The sequence below is a fragment of the Pseudopipra pipra genome, chromosome 30, assembly GCF_036250125.1.
Source record: "Pseudopipra pipra isolate bDixPip1 chromosome 30, bDixPip1.hap1, whole genome shotgun sequence".
NCBI classification, from domain to species: Eukaryota; Metazoa; Chordata; class Aves; order Passeriformes; family Pipridae; genus Pseudopipra; species Pseudopipra pipra.
In genome coordinates, this window is record NC_087578.1 from 1,243,643 (window position 1) to 1,265,395 (window position 21,753).

At 62.0% G+C, this 21,753-nt stretch overlaps 2 protein-coding genes and 1 long non-coding RNA gene across 3 annotated transcripts; 2 read left to right on the forward strand and 1 right to left on the reverse strand.

The window, feature by feature from the left end:
- Positions 1-6,304: 6,304 nt before the first annotated feature.
- On the forward strand, positions 6,305-9,291 carry ANKRD33 (ankyrin repeat domain 33). The gene is made up of 4 exons (XM_064639034.1): positions 6,305-6,706; positions 6,968-7,097; positions 7,800-7,940; positions 8,036-9,291. Exons 1-4 carry the CDS (start codon positions 6,398-6,400, stop codon positions 8,827-8,829), a joined length of 1,374 nt encoding a protein of 457 aa, XP_064495104.1. The 5' UTR covers positions 6,305-6,397; the 3' UTR covers positions 8,830-9,291.
- A 2,324-nt stretch (positions 9,292-11,615) lies between these two features.
- Positions 11,616-15,121, reverse strand: LOC135404311 (uncharacterized). The gene is made up of 2 exons (XR_010425607.1): positions 15,037-15,121; positions 11,616-12,244 (listed from the first exon to the last, which is right to left on the reverse strand). It is a non-coding gene; the product is annotated as an uncharacterized LOC135404311 (long non-coding RNA).
- Positions 11,698-21,367, forward strand: ACVRL1 (activin A receptor like type 1). The gene is made up of 10 exons (XM_064638984.1): positions 11,698-11,998; positions 15,054-15,124; positions 16,370-16,594; positions 16,897-17,096; positions 17,181-17,280; positions 17,536-17,682; positions 17,765-18,040; positions 18,703-18,900; positions 20,046-20,176; positions 20,274-21,367. The coding sequence occupies exons 2-10, from the start codon at positions 15,058-15,060 to the stop codon at positions 20,406-20,408; spliced, it is 1,479 nt and encodes a 492-aa protein (XP_064495054.1). The 5' UTR covers positions 11,698-11,998; positions 15,054-15,057; the 3' UTR covers positions 20,409-21,367.
- The last annotated feature ends 386 nt before the right edge of the window (positions 21,368-21,753 follow it).

Below are 21,753 nucleotides of genomic sequence, written 5' to 3' on the forward strand. Positions count from 1 at the left end.
CTCTGGAGCAGCAGCATCACACCCATCTGCGGGTGCTTTGGGGCAGAGAGAGAGACTGGGGGCAAACCCACACCCTCCTGCTGACACCAGGACTCAGCAGCAGAGCCTTTACCCCCCCCGGGCCCCTTTGGAGTCCTTGGAAAGGGTTAATTCCCCCCCACGTGCTGGACACTGGGTGTTCACAGTCCTGCAGGGGCCTGGGGAGAGATGATAAATAGCTGGGGACGTCCCCTCGCCTCCGCTGCCACCCCGGGCCCAGCTGGGGACCGGCGTTTCCCACCTCCTATCCATCATTTCCAGCTGGCCTTGTCACCTCCTGTAAATCACCCAACCCGGCTCCAGCCCGGGCCCTTCCCCACGTTTGGGGCATCCCACCCTCCCCTCCCACGCAGGGATGCTCCGGGTGGGAGCAGCTCCATCATCCCACTCTCCCATTCCAGTTCCTGCCCCGTGTGATCCGATGTCTGGATGTTCATTTATCCCACAAAAAGCCTCATTTACAGCTTCTCTTTTAGCCCCCCCGAGTTTTCCTCTGGCCCCTCTTTCTCCCCAGGCTCCCGAAAAGAAGGAGACCCCTTGGAACCGAGGGAATTTTTGAGGTTTCCTCTCAGCTCCAGGAGCTGCTTTTCCCCGTGGCTGAGGATCCCACACGGAGCCCCTGGAAAAGTGTGAGCAGCAGCAGCTGCACTTGGGGGGGGGAGGAAGAGGATGGGTGTGCAAGCACGGCTCGTGCTGCTGGGAGAGAGGAGGTATCCAGGGACCTGCTCAAGTAACAATGTTTTATAAATACATGGAAATTCCTGCAAAGGACAAAGCCATTTCCCTGCCACAAGCATTTAAAAAAAAAAAAATCAATTATTTCATTCATGGCCACCACCAGCCCACGGGGACCTTCCCTGCTGGGCTTGGGCTCATTTCCAGGCTTTGCTGTCCAGCCAGGCCCTTTCTCATCCCATTCCAGACATCCAGGACCTAACAGGTCTTGCAAGATCGCAGTTTCAAGAGGTATTCTCAGTTTGAATCACAGAATCATGGAATATCCTGAGTTTGAGGAGGTCCACAAGGCTCGAGTCCAAATATTGGGCATCTCCACTCCTGCACAGGGACACGTGTGCCCCTGCAGCCACCACGGTGCTCCTGGGGAAGAGAGGAGTCCATAAAAGCGGAATCTCCATAAAAATGGGGATGTGAGAAGACTGAGAGACACAGCAACAACCAGGAAGAAGAGCTGGTGAAAAACCCAGCCAGGTGAAGACAGGGGATCTGCCTGGGGACACAGAGGATCTGCCTGGGGACACAGGGGATCTGCCTGGGGACACAGGGGATCTGCCTGGGGCCGGGGCCACCGGGCAGGGGATGTGGTGGCCTCTCTACCTGCCGGGCAATTCCTTATTGTCCCAGCTCCTGCTGCCTTGTAAAGGGCTGATGGATAATGCTCATCGTGGAGCCGAGCGATGCCGTCACCTCACTCCCTCCTCACCCCACGATCCATCTTCTTTATAGCCAGGACCCGGAGCCAGCACCATCTGCGGCACCAGAAATACAATTACCGGGGGGGGGGGAGAGCCCCTCTCCTTCCAAATTTCCTAGAGACCTCGCAGAGCAGCCCTAAATTGCTCCCCGCACACCAGGGACCTCGTGCGCCACCGTTTCCCTTTAGGAATAATTACAGGCGGGAATTAGCAAGTCTGATTTCTCTCCCCGCTCCTCCCCGGAGCTTCCCCCTCCTCCAAAATAAAAAAAAAAGAACGAGGAGAAATTGAAATTGATCCCCGGCTCTGGCGCTGGCCAGCTGTAATTTAATCAGAAAAGCCTCTCTCTTGCCATTTATTTATTTTTTTTAACCCCGAGGTCCTAAATTAAAAAGGAGAGGATGGTGGGGTGGGAATGGGAACAGAGGGAACCACGGGTTTGGGAGTTGCTGGAGCCTCTCACCAGCCCTTGAGTGTGGAGACTGTGCCGAGGGGGTGATGGGCTCACACCACCCTGGTTTGGTGTCCTGGCTCCCAGTGCCTGTTCCCACACTCTGCTCCCCATGGACACCCTCCATCCCATGAAGTTTGGGCTCAGGGGCTGTTGGCTGTGCTGCCCTCGAGCTGGAATCCAAAAAAAAAAAAGGCAAATGGAAGAACTCGAGTGAAAAATCCTCATGAACCCCCTTTGATCCTGCTGCCAAGGAGAAGAACCGAGAAAAAAATAATTTATAAAGCACACAAGTCCTTAATTTCCTTTTCAGGCAGCAGCTCCTTTCTACTTGCACCAGGTTTGTGAAATTCAGGGAACTAAGGTCAGATTTCTATTTTATTTTGTTTTTTTTTCTCCTGCCAGAGCTCACTTCTCCTGCATGTCACAGCCCTGCCCCGGGGCTGAGGAGCTTTATGGTCTTAACGTGTATTGGGGGTAAATCCCGGTGAATCCCCCGGCTTCCCAGTGTGCCAGGAATCACACAGAGCATCCTCCGGGAATGTCCAGGCAGGCACAAGACAAGGGGTTGTTGTGCCACCGTGCCGAGGTGGCCAGCGGAGTGTGACGGATGCTCCGAGCGCTTTGTCCTCGCCAGAGGCAGGGAGGGACATTCCTCGGCACAGCAGGACCCACCCAGAGGGACAATCCCCCCCTCTGGAGCGGCTTGGGGAAGGAAAAGGGCTGCAGGGGGTGGTGTGGGCTCTGGGCAAGGCAGAGGACGGGAGTTTGCACCACGGTTTGGAAACCCTCGGCCCACACCAGACTCCTGAGCGGGATCCACAGTGGCCACGGCGACGTAAATCACGGCCTGACCCCGGGATTGCTCCGGCCCTCAGGCAAGGGTGGCTTTGTCACCTCCTCTGGTGACACCCAGCACTGATTTATGGCCGGGTGGGGAGTGGGATGTGACACCCCAGACACCTCTCACCCCCCCAGCCCGGCAGCACCCGACCCTGTCCCGGCCGCTCCGCTCCTTCCCTGGGCAGCACCCAAGTGTGGGGCCAGCAGGGCTGGATGTGGGGACACAAACTGGGCAGCACCCAAGTGTGGGGCCAGCAGGGCTGGATGTGGGGACACAAACTGGGCAGCACCCAAGTGTGGGGCCAGCAGGGCTGGATGTGGGGACACAAACTGGGTCACCGTGTCCCCTCAGCCTGCTCCTGCAGAGGGAGCTGCGCTCGGACACGACCTGGCCCCACCACGGCAAGGAGGGACAGGGCGAGGAGAGCCCGTCCCCGGATCTAAATCAACGCCCTCCACTTCCCGTCCACGCTGAGTTATTGCTCCTGGTTTTGTGATGGAGATGACCAGGCGGTGAGGGATGAGTGACCTGGGCCAGACCACCGGGCTCGGCGCTCCCAGCCGGACCCTGGGCGAGGGGTGAAAGATCAGGGCTGTCCTCCAGCCCCTTCCCAGCCCCCCACCTGCACCGAGGCTCCTGAGAGTGATTTAGGGTGTGCAGGATCACCGGGAGGGTGGGACCCCACAGCAGTGCATCCCTGCTGCAGAGCAGCTGGACCTGGAGCTCTGGGAAGGGACCATTCCCGTGTGTCAGCTGGGTTATTTATCTCCTGGCTGTGCTTCCTCCATCCCTCTGTCCAGGGTGACCCTAAGGGACAGGTTCCCAGGCAGTGAAGGCTCAGGTGAGTACAATGAACCCCGGGGAGGATGCCATCACATCTGGGAGGATGTCGTCACATCTGGGAGGATGCCATGAAGTCTAGAAGGATGCCTGCACATCTGGAAGGATGCTACGGTGGCCACAAGGACGCCATCACCTGCGGGAAGGGTGATATGACATCTGGAAGGATGCCGGGATGTCTGGGAGGATGCCGTCACATCTGGGAAGGTACCTTGAGACCCGGGAGGGTGCTGGGATGTCTGGCAGGATGCCGTCACATCTGGCAGGATGCTCCGACAGCTGGGAGGACGCTTTGACATCCACGTACAAACTTCTTTAAAAAAAATAAATAATAATGATGATGACCATAACAAAACAGAAGACCCGAGCCCGACCTGCCCGCTGCCCTTCCAGAGGTGACCCGGCGGGCGGGGGGGGGGGGGTGTCGGGCAGTGACACCGGCCCGAGCCCCCATTCCCGGCGCGGCCGCTCCCGGTCCCGGCCGGAGGCGCCGCCGCCTCCCGCGGCCTCCGGCATCCCCTGGTGGCAGCCGGGGGCTCTGCAAATCCCCTCGCCACCGAAGGCTGGCCGAGAAACGTCCCCCGGTGCCACCCCGCCGGTCCCCTCCCTGGCCCGGCCGCCCCAACGGGACCGCGCGGTGCTGGGGGGACCCTCCCGACCCCACCGAGGGCACCGGCAAACGGGACGGGAGTGCCGCGCCCACCCTGGCGACCATCCTGACACCCATCTGGGCACCTCCACTGGCACCCACCTCGGCATCGACCCGGACACCCGCCTGGGCACCTCCCCTGGCACCCACCTCAGCACCTACCTGGGCACCCAGCCCCGGGATTACACAACCGGCTCAGAGCCTCCCACTTGTGCCAGGTGGCAGATTACGGCACGGGGCTCTGGGGATGACTCCCTAAGCCCTAAATCTGCTCCCGTCCTCCCCCGAGATCAGGCAGAGCCAGAAGGTGGCAGGAGGGGTTGGCACACCGGGGTCACACCGCGGTGGCCGCGCCGTGTCCAGGCTCTGGACAATTAGCGTTGGGATCCTCGTGTTCAGCACTGAGATCCGGGTGTTTGGCATCACAGTCTGGAGCTTCACCCCAGGATCCTGAGGTTCAACACTGGGATTCCCAGCCTGCTCCTCCCAGCATTGAGGGAACAGCTGGGATCCCTCATCTGCTCCATATTTTCATGTTCGAGGATGCAGCAAAAGTGACCTTTGGGACTCCATCTCCGTGGTGGCTGTAAATGGGGAATGTGGCCTCCCACGATCCGCCTTGGCACCAAACTCCTGCCTTTTTGGCATGAAAATAGCTGATCCTGGGACTGGAAATGCCCTTTCCCAGATCCCACAGCCCAGCTGGCCCCTGAAGCCCAGGAAGCACACAAACACTGACCAACCACACACAAAAAAAACCCCTTTAGATGAAGACAAGAGGACAGTCGGGTTTTATGTGGAATTTGGGAAACCAGTTGTTGCAACTCCTGGGATAAGGCTGCCCTGAGGGCTTTGGAATCCCCCTCCAGGGGAGGAGGTGGGATGGAGGCTCCAAGGCACCTCTCAAGGGGGAATCACAGAGTTTATTGGCTGCACCTGCACAGTCCAGGTGTCCAAGCCCTGTCTAGAAGGCAAGACCAGCAGCCTCACTGATTTGTCTAAGCCAATTCACCTGGACATAAAGGCAGCTGGGAAGTGCCTGGGGGCTTTCAGCCGAGCCCCTGGGGCTGCTCAGGCAGCACCATCCCACCGGTGTGAGACAGGTATAAAAATACAGCCCAGGGCTCCCAGCAGCTCCTTGGCTAAGGACACTAAATCCTGCCCTGATCCTGCTCAGGGTGGATGGAGCCATTTTAAGCAACAGTTTAATTTAAGATCTCTTGGGTAGCTGAAGCAACGTCAACGTGAGGGTTGTCACAGCTCTGGTGTCAAAAGGCCTCTTCAGCCCCGGAGCACAAACCTCTTTCTCCCTGCAAAGGGGATTTTCCAGAGTCTCTTGGTGACTCTTCCCTCCTGGTTGGGGCCGGGATGCTGCCCAGCTGAAGAAGGACCCACGGGGAAGGTCTGAGCAGCCCCAGGTAAGATCAAGGTGAGGAGAACATCCTCCAACCCTGCTTGGGAATGCTTAAGGAGTAGGAGAGTTCCGTGGAATTCTGGAGGCTTCGTGGAGCCCACCAATTAACTGTTGGCTTCTGCTTAGCAGCAGAAGGGTTTAATTCCTGCTGCCAGGCTCAGCCCCTGCCCACAGCTCCCGTTCCAGGGCTGCCCTGTGTCCTGGGGGAGCAGGAGCTGCTCTGCTGGGAAAGGTGTCTGTGTCTGCTGGGCTGTGCACTGGATAGGTGGGGAGGGCAGCTGGGAAGGGCTCAGCCCCAGAGTGTGGCACTGGAGTGGTGGATGTGCCCTTCCTGCTGGCACTTGCTGGCTGCATTCAGTTCCCTGATCAGCAGCTGACAGCCCTGGAGGCACTCCTGATCTCCCACCCACCTGGATTCAACACCCAGGCCATGGGACACTTATCCACCTCTCCAACTGCCCATTTTTCCCTCCTGGGGGTGTTGCAGCATCCAGGCCCTCAGGGGAAGGAGCATTTACCCCGGGGCAGAGGCAGCCGGACCCGGGGGCTGTGCCGGGGGCTGGGAGCCGGGATGGGGGATGCCGGAGCCCACACGGCTCCCACGCCCACTCTGTGTCTGCACAGGGGCAGTGACAGTCCCGAGAGCCCCCCTGTCCCCCCGGGAGAGGCTCCTGGCCCCGGGCAGGGCGCGGGGCCAGGCTGGGCTCGCTCCCCCCGGCCGGGCCGGATGACAGATGCCTGCGGTGGAGGAGAACGTGCTGCAGCCCCCAGTGCCAGCCTGGATGACTCCGACCCGGAGCTGTACTATGAGGAGGAGGAGTCGGAGTCCTCGGGGCCCTCAGAGCCCTCGGACAGCAGCAGCATCTTCTCTGATGACTCCGTCTACCCTTGCTACGAGTCCTCCGCGGAGGCCGACGGCCCCGGGTTCCTCACCCTGTACCAGTGCTGTGCCAGGAATGATGCCAAGCTGGTGTGGGACAGGCTGGAGTCTGGGGTGACCCGCAGCGAGGCCACGGAGCTGGACATCAACGGGAGGGTGAGTGGCTGGGAGGGGCACCCCGCAGAGAAGAAAGAGGATTTTCCAGGAATAGGCAAATCCTGGTGGTTGCTAAAGCCGGTGGGGCAGGAGGGAGAGGCCTGAGCGTGATGGATCTCCTGGGGTCCACCCAGTCCTTGGAGCAGAACCTTCCATCCCGAGCCTGCCTGGTTTGGGGTGGGGGGAGGACTGGGGGGGGCCACGGGAGGACAGGGTGGGAGGGTGGTGCAGTGCCTGTGCCGAGTGCTGTCCCCTCTCCAGAACGGGCTGATGCTCGCCTGCGCCAAGGGCTTCGTGGACATCGTGCCACTGCTGAGGAAGTGCCCCTACATCAACGTCAACCAGCAGGACAACGACGGCAACACGGCCCTCATGATGGCAGCCCAGGCAGGTCAGCCCTCGGCGTGGGCAGCCCCTGGGAAGGGGCTTGTGCTTCCCCCCAAAAACCCTGGAATGATCCACCCTGGAAAGCCGTGGTCCCAAGGGATGTGTGACATCAGCTGCATTTATGGTTCACCTCAGCAGTGCTTTAAAGCTGATGCAAAAATGGAAATTCCTCCAGTGATTTGTCCCGAATGTGCCGTGCTGAGTGGCAGAGCTGGCCATGAGCCCCAGGAAAGTCCTGGGAGTCACCCCATGAGCTCCAGGAAAGTCCTGGAAGCCACCCCATGTGCTCCAGGAAAGCCCCGGAAGCTGCAGGGATTTACTTCCCCAAAGGCTCCAAGGTCCATATAGGAACCAAACCTCCAGATAGTTTTCCTTATTAGTGAATAACCATAGGGGGAAGGAGGAGGGTCCCAAGGTGGGGCTCACCCCGTTGTATCCTTGCTGGAATTGATGATTTTATTAGTTTTTTTCATTTTTTGGACTCTTTCCTGAATTCTCTGCTGAGGCAGCTGGTGCGCCAGCTCTGTTCCCTCCACGGCCAAACCTAAAACAAGATAAACCCAAACCCTTTCAGTCCTGAACCCTCCAAGCTTCTGCATCTTCATCCTCACGAGATGCAGCTGCTAAACCCTTTCTCCGCCAGGCACCGGCCGTTGTTCCCCGTTAACTGTCGGAACTCTAACACAGCTTCTCTCTGGCTGTTAAGGACACATCACCATCGTCAACTACCTCCTCAACTACTACCCCGCGCTCGAGGTGGACCAGCGGGACCCGCGGGGGCTGACGGCGCTGATGAAGGCGGCGGTGCAGGGGCGGGAGGACTGCGTCACCGCCCTGCTCCTGGCGGGTGAGCGCGTCCCCGGCCCTTTGGGGAAGGGCTGGCGTTGCTGCTCGGGGTGGGGTGGGGTGGTGATCCTCCTCCCGGGATCCCTCTGCCTCCAGGGGCTGACCTGAAAGCGGTGGACGCCGTGAAGGGGAAGACGGCCCGGGAATGGGCAAATTTCACCGGCCGCTTCGAGACCACCGTGCGGATCCGGACCCTCCTGCGGCGCCCGCGGGCGGAGCAGTTCGGGTCCCAGTACCGGCCCGAGTGGCCAGCCCTGGCCGAGCTGGTGGCCAAGGCCCTGAGCCCCAAATCCAGGAGCAGGAGGCTGCTGGAGAAGATCTGCTCCATGTTCACCTGCAGCATCCCCTGCAACCCCCAGGAGGACGGCGTGATGGACCACATGGTGAGGATGACCACGTCCCTGGCCAGCCCCTTCGTGGCCACCGCTTGCCAAACCGTCTGCCCCGACAGCCCGCCCGAGGTGGGCAAGCGCAGGCTGTCCGTGCCGGAGATCCTCGGGCAGCACGTGCCGGACCCGGACGCCGACTCGGAACTGTCCTCGCGCCCCAGCACCGGCGCGTCCTCCTGCAACGGCCAGGCCGTGACGGAGGTGCCGCCGCCGCGCCGGCCGGGCCACCGCTTCCTGCGCTTCCTGCCGCTGTGGCTGCGGCGCGGGAACAGCATCTTCCCCCTCGGGGAGCCCGTCCCCAGGATCAAAGTGAGCAAACCCTCCGGCCCGGCCCCCGACGCCAGGGAGCAGAAGCCGCGCGTGAAGGACAAGCACCTCCTGAAGCCGCCCCAGTGGAGGTACAAGGCGCTGAAGGAGGAGAAGAAAGCGGCCGAGGAGGCCAAGGCCAATGGGGAGGAGAAGGAGAAGAAGAAGAAGAAGAAAAAGAAAAAGAAACGCTGAGGCAGGAGGTGCCGGGGTGGGGACGAGGTCCCCGCTGTCCCCTTGGACCTGCTGGCTCTTGTGGCACAGGGATGGTTTCCTTCCTGGTGGGACGGGAATGCCCAGGGGAGGAGGGTGATGTGGGCATATGCACCCAGCTGAGGTGTCCCCACTGGTCCCTTGTCCTCTCTACCTTTACCTGACCATCCCAGTCCAGCGCTGGTCATGCTGGGCACCGACGTGCTGAGACCCTGGCCTGGGCTCTGGGAGTGCCAGGGAGCAGGACTGTGGCACAAGTTGCTCCCTTTTCTTCCTTTTTGGTTTGTTTTTTTTTCTTTCTTTTTTTTTTTTTTTGGCTCTTTGATCTTCCCGAGCTCTTGATTCCGCAGCGCGTGTTGGAATGTGGCTGAGCAAATTAAAATGGAAGTGGTTGCCATGTTAACAGGACTGATTCCATGAATAAAGCTCAGGGTTGCTCGTGGGGCTGGCAGGAATGCTCCCTCCTCTCTGCCAAAGTCCCCTGGCCACCCTGTCACCCCCTTGGTGACACTGCCCACTCCTGCGTGTTCCTGGGTCGTGGGTGGACACACCAAGGCTCACCAAGGGAAGCAGCTCCGTACTGCGGAGGGTGAGGGAGCTCCGGGTGCCAGGCACAGGCTGGAAACCAAACTCGGGGTGCTTGTGGGCTCCCCCTCCCTTAGGGGGACGAGAGCCCCCACTGTGAGGCCGCAGCCTTGCCTTGGGGGGGCACGGGGAGGTTTGGGCTGAGCCGCAGGCAGGGAAGGATTGCGGTGGGGAGGGAAGGAGCTGCAGCCTCCCCGTCTGTTCCCCCCCAGCCCTTGGCTCGGCCGGGCTCCCCGGCACGTGGCTGCCCTCCCTCGCCAGCTCCCGGCGACTGGCAGATGAGCCGGGGGCGGGTGGCACACGGAGCAGCCGCCGCACGCGCCGCGCCAGCCCGGCTCCCGCCGCGCAGGGGGAACGGTCAGACGGGCTCCCACCGGCCCCTCGACTCCTCTGCCACTGCAGTGAGACCCCGAGGGGCGGCTGGATGTGCCCATGGAGGGTCTGACCGCGGTGCAGGGATGCCCGTGCCCCTCCACGGGGTGAAATGGTAGCGATGGTGATGGAAAGGAGGTTGCGCCACGGCTGGCGCGGGATGTCGGGTCACGGTGCTGCCGGGTGGTGCCCAGCCCTGCTGACTCACCCCATCTGCCCCACTCAGAGCTGGCAGCGGGGCAGGAGCCTGCCAAGGGTTTGGTTTGTCCGTCGTGTCCCTTCACAGTCAGTCCCACCGTGGGGAAATCCACTTTCCCACAGCGGCAGTGCCAGAGCAACAGCCTGGCCTGGGGCTCCCCACTCATCCCTCCCCTTCAAGTCACCCAGGATTAGGACTTAGGAAGTTTTAGAAGTTTTTAAGCAAGTGTTTATGATTTAAAAATGAAGATGTCCTGTTTGGAAGACGGAGTTATGGGGATCAAACCAGCTGGCACCCGCCCTTGCCAGAGACCTGGTGTGCTTGGCTGCCTGGGGCAACCCCTGCCCGCAGCCCTAAATTTGGGGTGCTGATGCCCACCCTGTGCCTGCTCCCATGGGGGGGATGCAGGAGCCATCCAGGAATAACTCTGGGAGGGGCTGATCTGCAGCTGGATCACAGAGACCTGCAGAGCAGAGCAAAGATGGTCACGGAGATAAGATGTCTGCAGGCACCGGCTTCCTCCGGGGCGGCTCCTATCTGATGGAAACTACCCGTTTCCCCCGCGCCGGCTCCCAAAGCTCCGGGCCCGGCACACGGGCAAGGTCACCCGTGAAGGTCCTTGGTGTTTTATCCTGGTTTTGTGCTTTTGTTTGTTTAAACTTCCTAGATCACGGCTGATAGCGGGGCGAGGCGGCCGGCGAGACTCAAAGCTCCGCCGCCGCGGTGCCCCGGCACAAGGAGGCTCCGGGTGGGTTCCTGATGCAACTGGGGCTGGTGATGCAATGGGAACGGGGTGGCAAAGCAGGCCCTGGCACCTGGTTAGGAAAGAGGCTGCAATGCTGGATGGAGTCACGGTGCTGGTGGAGCAGCTGGGAGAAAGGCAGGGATGGGGCTTGGGAAGGCACTGGAGGGGCAGGAGAGGATGGGAGAAGTGTGAAGCAGCTGAGATTGGGGTGGCCCAAAGAACAGCCCCGAAAGCAGCAAAAGGGGAAGCGGCGCTTCCGCCGCCCGCGGTCCCGTGCGCCCTGGGGGAGCGGGAAGTGCCCAACCTCCCGCCGTGGGAACGGCCCTGCCGGCGGCATCCCAGCGGCCAGCCACCGCGGCATCATGTGGGGAGGGCCAGGGCTGTGCCAGCATGAGCCCCTTGGCCCAGCCAGCCTGGCTCCGTGCCCGCAGCCGGGCTCAGCATCCCCAGTGGGGCACCCCCCGATGCCACGTTGTACCCCAGGGGCGAAATCCTCCCGTGCCCCATCCCAGAGTGTTGTGTCCAACATGGAATAACCAGGGAGCCCCTTGAGGGGCTGTGATGCTCCATCCCCACGAGGGCTGGAGGCTGGAGAGGGAGGGATGGCCAAGCATGCCAGGGTCATTCCCACGGCATCCCTCTAGAACATTCCCATCGCCACCAAAGCTGCTCTCCTGGGGATGCCCAGGGTAGGAGCTCTCATGGCCATGTCCCCACAATGGGCTTGGGTTGGCTTTGAAAGCTGGGAAACCATGTGGGAAAGAGCCCGGGGAAGGACGAGGCGGGAGGAACGGGCGAGGGAGAGCAACCAGGATGGAGCTGGGGCCCGGTGAGCGGGAGGAAGGGAGGCCGGTCGTGGCTGTGTGCTCAGCAATAGGAAATGCTTTATTAGCTGGGAGTGGTGGAGAGAAGCCAGGCAGGAAGAGGCAGTAATAAGAAACATTTTTTTGACTTCTCCCACATCCAGACCACAGAGCTCCTGCCAAGCGGCTGCGTCGGACGACGGGGCTGCCGAGCCCCCGGGGCCGGGCCGGGAACGGCGACGTTGCCCCACCGGGACGGGCACGGCCGCAGCCGCGGGAGCTGCCCCGGTGCCGGGACGGGAGGGGAGCAGACCCATGAAGCTCCTCCAAGCCGGGGTGCAGGGCACGGAGCAGAGCTGCCCCGGCTCCGAGAGCGGGACCGTGGCCGGGAGAGCCTCGCCAGGGCCGGGCAGTGCCGTGGGCGCCCGCGGGACGCCGATGCTGTAGGTGAGTGGGGAAGCACTGCAGGGTCTGGGGCTGTGCTGAGCTCAGCATTTCCCTCCTGATTTACCCCCGGGGCAGCTGAAAGCAGGATTTGCCCCCGTTTCCCTCACGTTCGGTGGGACACCGGTGTCAGCACCGGGGTTGGAGAAACTGGAATTGGGGCTGGGAGGGGGAATCTGGCTCCACACCAGTGGGCTGGTGACAGGATCCGTCCCCATGTTCTTGCTGGAGAGCTGAAGTAACACGCAGCTGCAACGGAAAGGCTGGAATCAACATGGGAAATGGGGAATTCGGGTGTACTTTGAAAAGCCACAGGGAAAAATGAGGGAGAGTTGACAGCAATTCTAGCCAGGGGCTGGAGCGAGGGCGGCAGAGATGCTGCAGGATGTGCCACCTCCATGTTCCCCTTTGGCACAGCCAAACTCTGGGGCTCTCAGAGGAGGGGTGGGTGAGGAAGAGCCAAACGGCTGCTGAAGAGGCTCCATCTCCAGAGCCAAGCTGGGATGAGCCTCACCACGGAGCTCTGTCCCACTGTGGGCACAGAGCCTTCCCTGAGGCCAGGCCAGGGTCACTGCCCTCGTCCCTGCTCTGCACGAGGAGCAGGGGGCAGTGCCAGCCCCACGCTGGGGTGACCCTGGGTGGGTTTTGCTGCTCTCTGTGTGTGTCTCATGTTCATGGAACAGCAATGCCCATCAGGGAGAGGGGCTGGGGTGGCTCAGCCCCTCCAGTGCAGCTCCCTGAGCCGAGCATCCCTCCTGTGCCGGAGGGTGAGCGTGGCTTTGCTGCATCCGTGACCCTCCTGCAGCCCCGGGCAGGGAGAGGAAAACCTCCCCCTGAGCCTGAAACCAGGCTGGAGCCTTGGGAGCTGTGGCAAAGCTCCTGCTGACTCTGGCAGTGTCCTTCACGCCGGCAGCTGGCACATGCCAGCTCCCCCTCAGCTGGCACTGGCACTGGCACTGGCACTGGCACGAGGGGCTCGGCTGTGTCTGGCTCCCTGTGAAAAGGCAGCACAGGGAACTGAGTCAGGAGCCACATCCTGTGTCAAACCCCCCTGGGAGCAGCAGAAACTGCAGGGGAGGGCGGAAGCACCAGGAATGTGAAGCTCAGCCAAGCCCCCCCCAGTAAGACCCTAACCCTAACCCTGAACCATCCTACCCATCCCAAGGGTTGTGCCCAGCCACCCTTCCCTGGACTCCTGTTGCCTCCTCCTCCACCTCCACGGGGAAATTCCCCTTCCCAGGGCTGGGTCTTGCTCTGCACCCCCCGGCTGTGGTGCCCATCATTCCCAGCCGCTCCTGTCGGCATCCACGTCCCATCCAAGAGGTTTTCACTGGGGTTTTTTCCATCTCCTGGTGCTGCTACAAATCCCAAAAGGTATGGCATAGATGGGGAAAGATGCTCTGGGTGACAGGAGAGTCCTTGAGCTGCAGTTCCTGATGACAAAGGAGGAAGGCTGGGGACAGGGATGGAGGTGCAGGCTCTGATTTGATCCATTACGGAAACACTCAGGATGTTTTTCCAATGGGATGCCAGGGATGACTCTGGATTAAGGTTTGCTCTTGGTAACAACAACAAGCCATGTGATATTTCATATACAACAAAGTTTTGGGCCCTGCCCACTTTGTGTTTCACAACAAATACCCCACAGCCATCTAAGGCTTGGGATTTAATGGAAGGGGCTCCCTGGAGGGAATTCACCACCTGAGAGACTCGGCTTGACTTTAAAAAGATGCATTTTGGAGCTCTCAGAATTGCAGGGAGAAGCACAGTGCCTGGGGGCACCCTGGGCACTCAGGGAGCAGCAGCCCAGCTCCGAGGGGGTTTGAGGTTTTAATATAAAGCTGATCCCAGCCCAGGTCCAGGGGAGTTGGGATTTTAAAACAAAGCTGATCCCAGCCCAGGTCCAGGGGAGTTGGGATTCTAAAACAAAGCTGATCCCAGCCCAGGTCCAGGGGAGTTGGGATTTTAAAACAAAGCTGATCCTGGCCCAGCCGAGGACCTGGATGGAGATCAGCCCGGCATCGCTCCCGGCACGGGGCACCCGGGACTAGATCTCACTCCTGCCCTCCAGCCCCCGGACCTGGCACCCGGTCGCTGCTTCCTCCCCGCGAGCAACAACCAAGCGAGTTATTTCGGGGAGGAAAAGCCCGTTTTACGGCGCTGCCGGAGCCTGCCGGGGTCAGCCGCGTCTGAGCGCGCTCCCGAGGGCTGGGCTTGCGTGACTCCGCTTCCCCATCAAGGCCAGAATCTAAACAATCTTGATTCCTGTCCCGGCAGCCCTGGGCTGGGCTCTTCAATTGCAGGAAACGGAGCCTTTGGCGTGTTTATGTCGGGAACCACGAAGAATGAGCCGAGGAGGGGCCGGGAGCCCGCGGCCGCGGAGCGGGGCGGGGGGCACTGGGGGGGCTCCGCCGTGTTTGCCTTGGCAGAAACGTCCCTTTTACAAGTCAAAAAAAAAAAAATATGGGAAGAGAAAAAATAGCCAAACTTCCCCCGAGGCACAGCAGGGAATTTTTGGCTGCCCCTGTTTGTGTCATTGATAAGCTCGGTGCAAAAGCCCCGCCGGGATCGAGCCCCGGACCGCGGCCAGCGGCGCTCGGAGGCTCCGGTGCACGTGGTGTGAGGCCTTTGAGCTCCATCCCAAGGCCTGGATCTTGCTGAACCTGGAATCTCCAGCGGTGCCGAGCCCGTGGGGGCCGTGGTTTTACAGAGCAGGAGCCGTGGGAATGGTGGGAAATGCTGGAATACGGATCGTTGGCACAAAGGAAGGATGTTGGGGCAGCGTGGGCAGGGCAGGGTCCCGGTCCCAGTGCCATCCGTGGTGTCCAGTGCCACGGTCGGGAGGTCCCCCAGGCTCGGGAGGTCCCGGGATGTGCTCTCAGGAAGGGCTGTACCCAGGATGTCCGGAGCCAAACTCCATTGGAAGCAGCCCATCCTACCTCGCTCCGCCCGCCCTCTCCCTCTCCAGGTCCCCCCTCTTCCTCCCCAAAGCCCCCCAGGGCTGGTGATGAGCCCCTCGGGGGCGCGGGGGCCGCTCTCACCGCTCCTCTCTCCGCAGGACGATGCCGTGTGGAGCCGGTGGCCGCGCGGTGCTGGCGCTGATGACTCTGTCCCTCGGCCTCGCAGCCGGTGAGTACCAACGGGAGGGGGCGAACAGCAGGTTAAAACAAACCCTCGGCTTTTTGGGAGCGTCTCCGCCCAAAATAACCTCCCGCAGAGGGAGCCAGGGCTCCTCGGGGACGGCGCCGTCCTCAGCGAGGGGCTGTGCCCCTGCGGGATGGTGACCCACTCCCCAGGGAGGATCTCGGCTTAATTAATTAACTGTGGTTGATCAAGTGCTTTGCCGTCACCGGAGGGGAGACGGGGAAGGCTGGCACCACGTGCTTTAAAGAGCGCTCCTTCCCAGGGGTGATGATGATGATGATTGTGGGGAGGAGCTGCTCAGCATCCCAGGGGAGCACCAGGTGACCTGGGGGCGGATCCAGCCGGCCGTGTTTGTGCAGGGGGGACAGGGGCAGTGTGGCTGTGCTGGGGAGGAGCAGCAGAGCTCACTGAGGGGACGAGTCCCCACCGAGTCCCCGTCCTGCCCACGGGGCCACCAACCCCAACATGGCCTTGCCACCACCCCACAGCGCTGGCACCGGGCAGCCTTTGGGGCAGGGGGATGACGGGCACAGGAGGGGGACTGGCCACTGCCAGACATCCCCTCGCTGTCCCCTCGCTGTCCCCTCGCTGTCCCCTCGCCGCTGGCCGCCTGGCTGCCCTCACGCTGAACTCGCTGATTCCAGGAGGGATATTTTCTGCGCGAAAGGGCAGAGCTAAATCGGGAGTTCGGGGCTGTGGCGCCCTCTGAGCTGCTCCAGCACCACAGCACAGGGAAATGCCTTCGGGGAAGTCAGGGAAAGCTCCAGGAAAGACGCCGGGTTTGGCATCCAGCTCCTGAAACACCCTCTGGGAAGGCACTGGCTGAGTTTGAGGCTTTTGATCCCATCCTGGCTCCCGGCATCCGGCTCCCACGGCTCCCACGTCCTCTGGGACCCCACGGGCAGGATGTGAACCAGTGCATCCCAGTTAATCCCAGCTGCTGGGGCTGGATGCACAGCCCATCCTGTGCCTGTCAGGGGTGTGGGGACAGGCGAGCCCCAGGTTCAGGGCTGGTACTTGGATTGTAGCTTTTCCAAGAATTGTCAGGACGGGCTCCCTGTACTGAGCACCCACAGACACATTCCCCTTCTGGACCATGACAGTCCCAGGCTGCCCACTCTCAAAATTTGGTTCAGGAGTCCCTAGGACAATGTCCCTGTCACCAAAACCACCAGCCACCCCATCTAGGGTGGTCCCGTGGCACAACGTGCCCCCTCCTCGTGCCCGCAGACGAGCTGCTGTGCGCCTGCGACGTGCCCTTCTGCAGCCAGCCCACCTGCACGGGCAAGGTGTGCTTCGTCAGCAAGAGGAGGGAGGAGGGGACCATCACCCAGCACCGGGGCTGCTTCTCCCAGAACATCCTGGAGCACTGCAACACGCCCGTGACGGAGCAGTACGGCATGAGGTGCTGCGAGTCCCGCATGTGCAACGCCGAGCTGGAGATCTTCCTGCAAGGTACAGGGCGAGGGGCAGAGCTGCCCACGCAGCTGGACACATGGTTGGATCTGCAGATCATCCCTGTCCTCACTCAGCCCCTCCAGAGCCACCTGTTCCCAGGTGGGCAGGGCCAGAGAGATGCCCTCAGGTGTCCCTTATTGGGCTGTGCCCGCAGAGCTGCCACCCGTGGGGTTGAACCCAGTGCAGAGCCACCCTCTCCAGGTCCAAGCCCAAACCCCGAGGCCTCCACCCTCCCACGTCGAAGCCTGAGCCCTAAGACCTTCATTATCATGCTCCCATCTACCATTTCCCCCACCCAGGAGAAGATGCCCTGGGAAAAGTGCCTTCCCTGCCCAACCTCCTCCTGATGATCTTCGTCCCTCTGCTTGCCCTCCTCGTCCTCGTGGCGCTCACGGGGCTCTTCTGCTGGAAGGTGGCCCAGCACCGCCAGAAGCAGAGTGACCTCAGCGACACTGACCTCATGCTGAAGGCATCCATGGTGGGAGACAGCACCTTAGAGGTGGGTGAGCTCCGGGAGGGACCCCGAGGTGTGGGAGGGTGGGGTGGCCTCTGTGCTGACCCCACGGTCGCCCCGGCTGTGCAGGACCTGCTGAACGACGACTGCACCACGGGCAGCGGGTCGGGGCTGCCCTTCCTCGTGCAGAGAACGGTGGCTCGGCAGATCACCCTCGTGGAGTGCGTGGGTAAGGAGCAGGGGGGGCTGCCCTGGTGCCCCAGCCGGTGCTTGGGCGATGCCACCACAACTTCAGACCCAAGAGGGGGGTTAGACCCAACCAAAACCCCGGGAGGGAGGGACAGAGAGGCTGGGGGGGTGGATGGATGTTAGCAAGGCCAATGGATGCAGCGCCGCTCCATCGGGATCCCGGTGCTCCATGCTGGGGGTGGGCAGGGCATGGGGGTCCGAGGGGCTGCGTGGCACAGTGCCGTGGCCGTGGCAGGTAAAGGGCGCTACGGCGAGGTGTGGCGAGGCGTGTGGCACGGGGAGAGCGTGGCCGTGAAGATCTTCTCCTCCCGGGACGAGCAGTCGTGGTTCCGCGAGACGGAGATCTACAACACTGTCCTGCTCCGGCACGACAACATCCTGGGTGAGCGGGGGGCCGGCAGGGCTGGGGGCGTGGGGGGCAGCTGAGTGGGGGCTCCACGGTGCCAGCTCTTCTCCCTGCCCAGGTTTCATCGCCTCTGATATGACCTCGAGGAACTCCAGCACCCAGCTGTGGCTCATCACCCACTACCACGAGAACGGCTCCCTCTACGACTTCCTGCAGAGGACGGTCCTGGACGTGGAGACCTGCCTGGGCCTGGCCTCCTCCATCATCTGCGGCCTCGTCCACCTCCACGTGGAGATCTTCGGCACCCAGGGCAAGCCCGCCATCGCCCACCGGGACCTGAAGAGCAGGAACATCCTGGTGAAGAGCAACCGGCAGTGCTGCATCGCTGACCTGGGTGAGGTGGAGGGTGTGGTACCTCAGGGATTTGGGACCCCAGGGATGTGGTACCCCAGGGATGTGGTGCCCAAGGGATGTGTGACCCAGGGATGTGTGACCCAGGGATGTGGTACCCCAGGGATGTGGTGCCCCTGGGATGTGGGACCCCAGGGATATGTGACCCAGGGATGTGGTGCTCCAGGGATGTGGGACCCCAGGGATGTGGGACCCCAGGGATGTGTGACCCAGGGATGTGGTACCCTGGGATGTGTGACCCAGGGATGTGGGACCCCGGGATGTGTGACCCAGGGATGTGTGACCCAGGGATATGTGACCCAGAGATGTGGTACCCCAGGGATGTGGTGCCCCAGGGATGTGGTACCCCAGGGATGTGATGCCCCAGGGATGTGGTACCCCAGGGATGTGTGACCCAGGGATATGGTGCTCCAGGGATGTGTGATCCAGGGGTGTGGTGCCCCAGGGATGTGTGATCCAGGGATGTGGTGCCCCAGGGATGTGGTACCCCAGGGATGTGGTGCCCCACGGATGCAGCATCCCAGGACACAGCACCAGCACAGCACTGACCAAGGCCAACATCCCGGCCTTTTACAGTTAAACTGGAAGATCTTAAAGGTCCTTCCCAACCCCAGTGACTGTGATTCTGTCCTGTCCCATCCCCAGGACTGGCTGTCATGCACTCCCAGGGCAGCGACTACCTGGACATCGGCAACAACCCCCGGGTGGGCACCAAGCGCTACATGGCCCCCGAGGTGCTGAGCGAGCAGATCCGCACCGACTGCTTCGAGTCCTACAAGAAGACGGACATCTGGGCCTACGGGCTGGTGCTCTGGGAGATCACCCGGCGCACGGCGGTGAACGGTGGGTGGATCCCAGCCCGGCGGCTCCGCTCGCTCCCGGCTCCCCGTGAGGCTCTGCTCTGTCCTTCCCTCCTTCTCTTGTTGCCTTTTTTTTTTTTCTCCTCCTTTCCTTCGCCCAGAAGATTAGCTGTAAATTATAAACACTGTAATCTAGTGTCAGCACCCGGCTCCCTGATTAAAGGGCCCATTAGGCTCAATCAGTGCTTTGTTTGTTCAGCGCTGATTAGAAAACAAGCAGCTCCCGAGCTCTGCCTGGAAAGCGGCCACGGCCGGGACCTTCGGCCGCTGGGGCTTGGCTTGGGAACTCGGGAATGGGGACAGGGATGAGGTCCCCCCCGCGCCGGGGAGGAACCTCCTCGGGGCTGCCCGGCCAGCGCTGCTCATCAGGCAAAGCCCATTAGAAGCATTAATTAAATGGTGGGTGCTGGCGGGTGAGGGGGGAGGTCCCCCCAGGCACAGTCTGGCCGGGATAATCTCATTTAGGGCCCCAGGGCTCCCTCAGATTACACATTTACTCCGAATTACCCCGGCCATGTGCAGGGACGACCTTCAGCCAGCTGGGTTTAACCCTTCCAGAATCCCCCCCCCTCCAGGATGGCCTCAGGGCATCAGGGATGGGGAGGACTCCAGGGGACCCCGAGGTTTGGGGGCTACTCCTTGGGGTGCAGGGAGCTGGCGAGGGCTCGGGGCATCCCACAGAGGTTAAACCCTGCGGGGACACGGACATATGGAGGCACTAAACGGAGATTAGCTGGGCCAGCTGGCCCTGGGGTGACGGCTGGAGGTGGTGGCAGTGCTGGGGGCTGGAGCTGGTGCTGGGGGCTGGAGCTGGTGCTGGGGGCTGGAGCTGGTGCTGGGGGCTGGACCTGGTGCTGGGGGCTGGACCTGGTGCCAGAGCTGGCGTTCATGGTGGGGCTGGGGCTGGATTAGTGTCAAGGCTGGAGCTGGTGCCGGAGCCACCAGCAGTGCCAGAGCCGTGCACTCCATAGGCACCATCACCGGCACATCCCAGCGGCGATTCCCCCCGTGCCCCCCAAGGCAGGGAGCAGCTCAGCCATGCCAGACCCTCCGGGCACCCCGTGATGCACAGGATGGGGGTGATCCCCCCGCCCGCCCTCACCCCTGACGCCGCCCCCCTTCCCACAGGAATCGTGGAGGAGTATCGGCCGCCCTTCTTCGACGCCGTCCCCAGCGACCCCAGCTTCGAGGACATGAAGAAGGTGGTGTGTGTGGACCAGCAGACCCCCGTGATCCCCAACCGCCTCTTCTCCGACTCGGTGAGTCCCGGGGGGGCTGCCCCCCTCCCACCCTGGGCCAGACCTTTGCCCCCCCGTTAAACCCTTCCATTTATCCCTCTTTTTGTGCCTCCCCCAGGTTCTGTCGGCGCTGGCGAGGGTCATGAAGGAGTGCTGGTACCAGAGCCCCTCCGCCCGCCTCACCGCCCTGCGCATTAAAAAGACGCTGAAGAAGCTGAACAATTCCCTGGAAAAGCCAAAGCCGGAGCAGTGAGAGCCGGGAACACGCCGGAGCCGCTCATGGGCTGCACCAGGGACTGCGGCGAGGCCGATGTCGGGATGGCTCCAGTCTCAGAGGGGTTTTGCTCACAGCCCCCGCCTCTCCCACCCCTCCTTGGAGCTGTTTGGATTTGCAAGGACTGAAAAAAATAGGGGAAAAAAAACCCCAACAAAACCAAACCATCGGAGGAATCTTCCAGTCAGTGATAAAAATACCCCCCCGGATCCGTCATCCGACGCCGGCGCGTCTCGTCTGCCCGGCGGGGAGGGCAGCGGGTGCCTGGGGCTGGTGGCACACCCTGAGCCCCCCGGCTGGACACCACCACGAGGGGCACCGAGGACAGAACCATCCCCTGCTGCTGCACCCTGAGCCCGCGGGGCACCCACCCAGCGCCGGCACCGCCCTGGCACCAGTTCCAGCCCCGGAGCTGCCCAGACCTGCCCGCCCGGCGCTGGCAGCGGGAACGCCGCGGGCTCAGCGGCGGCGGCAGGAATTCCCCGGCAGGGCTGCGGTGCCCGGCGCGCCTCTCGCCGAGGGAGAGGGATGGATTTCACTGGGAAAGGATGGTCCAAGGGCAGCATCGCCCCGGTCACGCTGGATCCACACCCTGGCACGTCGTGGGGCTCCCCGGGATGAGGAGCTGCTGGCGTCAAGCACGGCCTGAGCACCCCTCCGAGGCGGAGGTCCCGTGGTGGCCTCATCCTTCCCTGCCCAGCAGCCGGCACCCCCTTCCCAAAGAAGTGCCCTTTTGGGTCTTTGCCAGAGTTTTGGTGTTTTCCGAGGTGTTCCGGCTCCGTCCCGCGTCGCTCGCCGCCCTCCCAAAATCCGCCCCGTGCTCCGGGCTGTTCAGACACGACCAGGACGGGACGCTCAGCAGAGCCAGCTTTGCTCCATAACTATTTAATTATTAAGATTTAATATATTTAATAAAGTGTAAAGCTATTTTATCGCCTGAGAGCTGCCAAACCTCCCACACCAGGCACCGGGCACCGCGGCAGGACGGGCCCCGGAGCTCCTGCCCGGCTCCGTTTGTGGCTTCACCTCCGAGTATCCGATGGATCCGTCGGATCCCGCGACAAACCTGGCTTCAGCCTTGTGCCAACCCCTTCCCGGTGCCCATGAGGGGCTGGGGCTGCTCCAGGGGGCTCCCCTGGAATCGTCTTGGTCTGAGCCCAGTTAGGGACTGGGAGGAACTGGGCAGCAATGGGCAGCTGCTGGTTGTGGGGGGGGGATGAGGGGATGTGGGGCAGGGCAGGGGTTGGGGTGCCCCACCTGGGGTTTGGGGTTCTCTGGCCAGGTTTTGGGGTGCCCTGCCCAGGGTGGCTCAGTCCCCAGGCAG

What these genes read in the sequence shown, in the direction of transcription:
- ANKRD33 (XM_064639034.1), top strand. Translation starts at nt 6,398, where the DNA reads ATGACAGATGCCTGCGGTGGAGGAGAACGTGCTGCAGCCCCCAGTGCC. An exon ending in CATGATGGCAGCCCAGGCAG is followed by an intron (nt 7,098 to 7,799) that starts GTCAGCCCTCGG and finishes CTGGCTGTTAAG; the next exon opens with GACACATCACCATCGTCAAC. An exon ending in CACCGCCCTGCTCCTGGCGG is followed by an intron (nt 7,941 to 8,035) that starts GTGAGCGCGTCC and finishes CTCTGCCTCCAG; the next exon opens with GGGCTGACCTGAAAGCGGTG.
- ACVRL1 (XM_064638984.1), top strand. Translation starts at nt 15,058, where the DNA reads ATGCCGTGTGGAGCCGGTGGCCGCGCGGTGCTGGCGCTGATGACTCTG. An exon ending in CCGGCACGACAACATCCTGG is followed by an intron (nt 17,683 to 17,764) that starts GTGAGCGGGGGG and finishes CTCCCTGCCCAG; the next exon opens with GTTTCATCGCCTCTGATATG. An exon ending in ACCGCCTCTTCTCCGACTCG is followed by an intron (nt 20,177 to 20,273) that starts GTGAGTCCCGGG and finishes TGCCTCCCCCAG; the next exon opens with GTTCTGTCGGCGCTGGCGAG.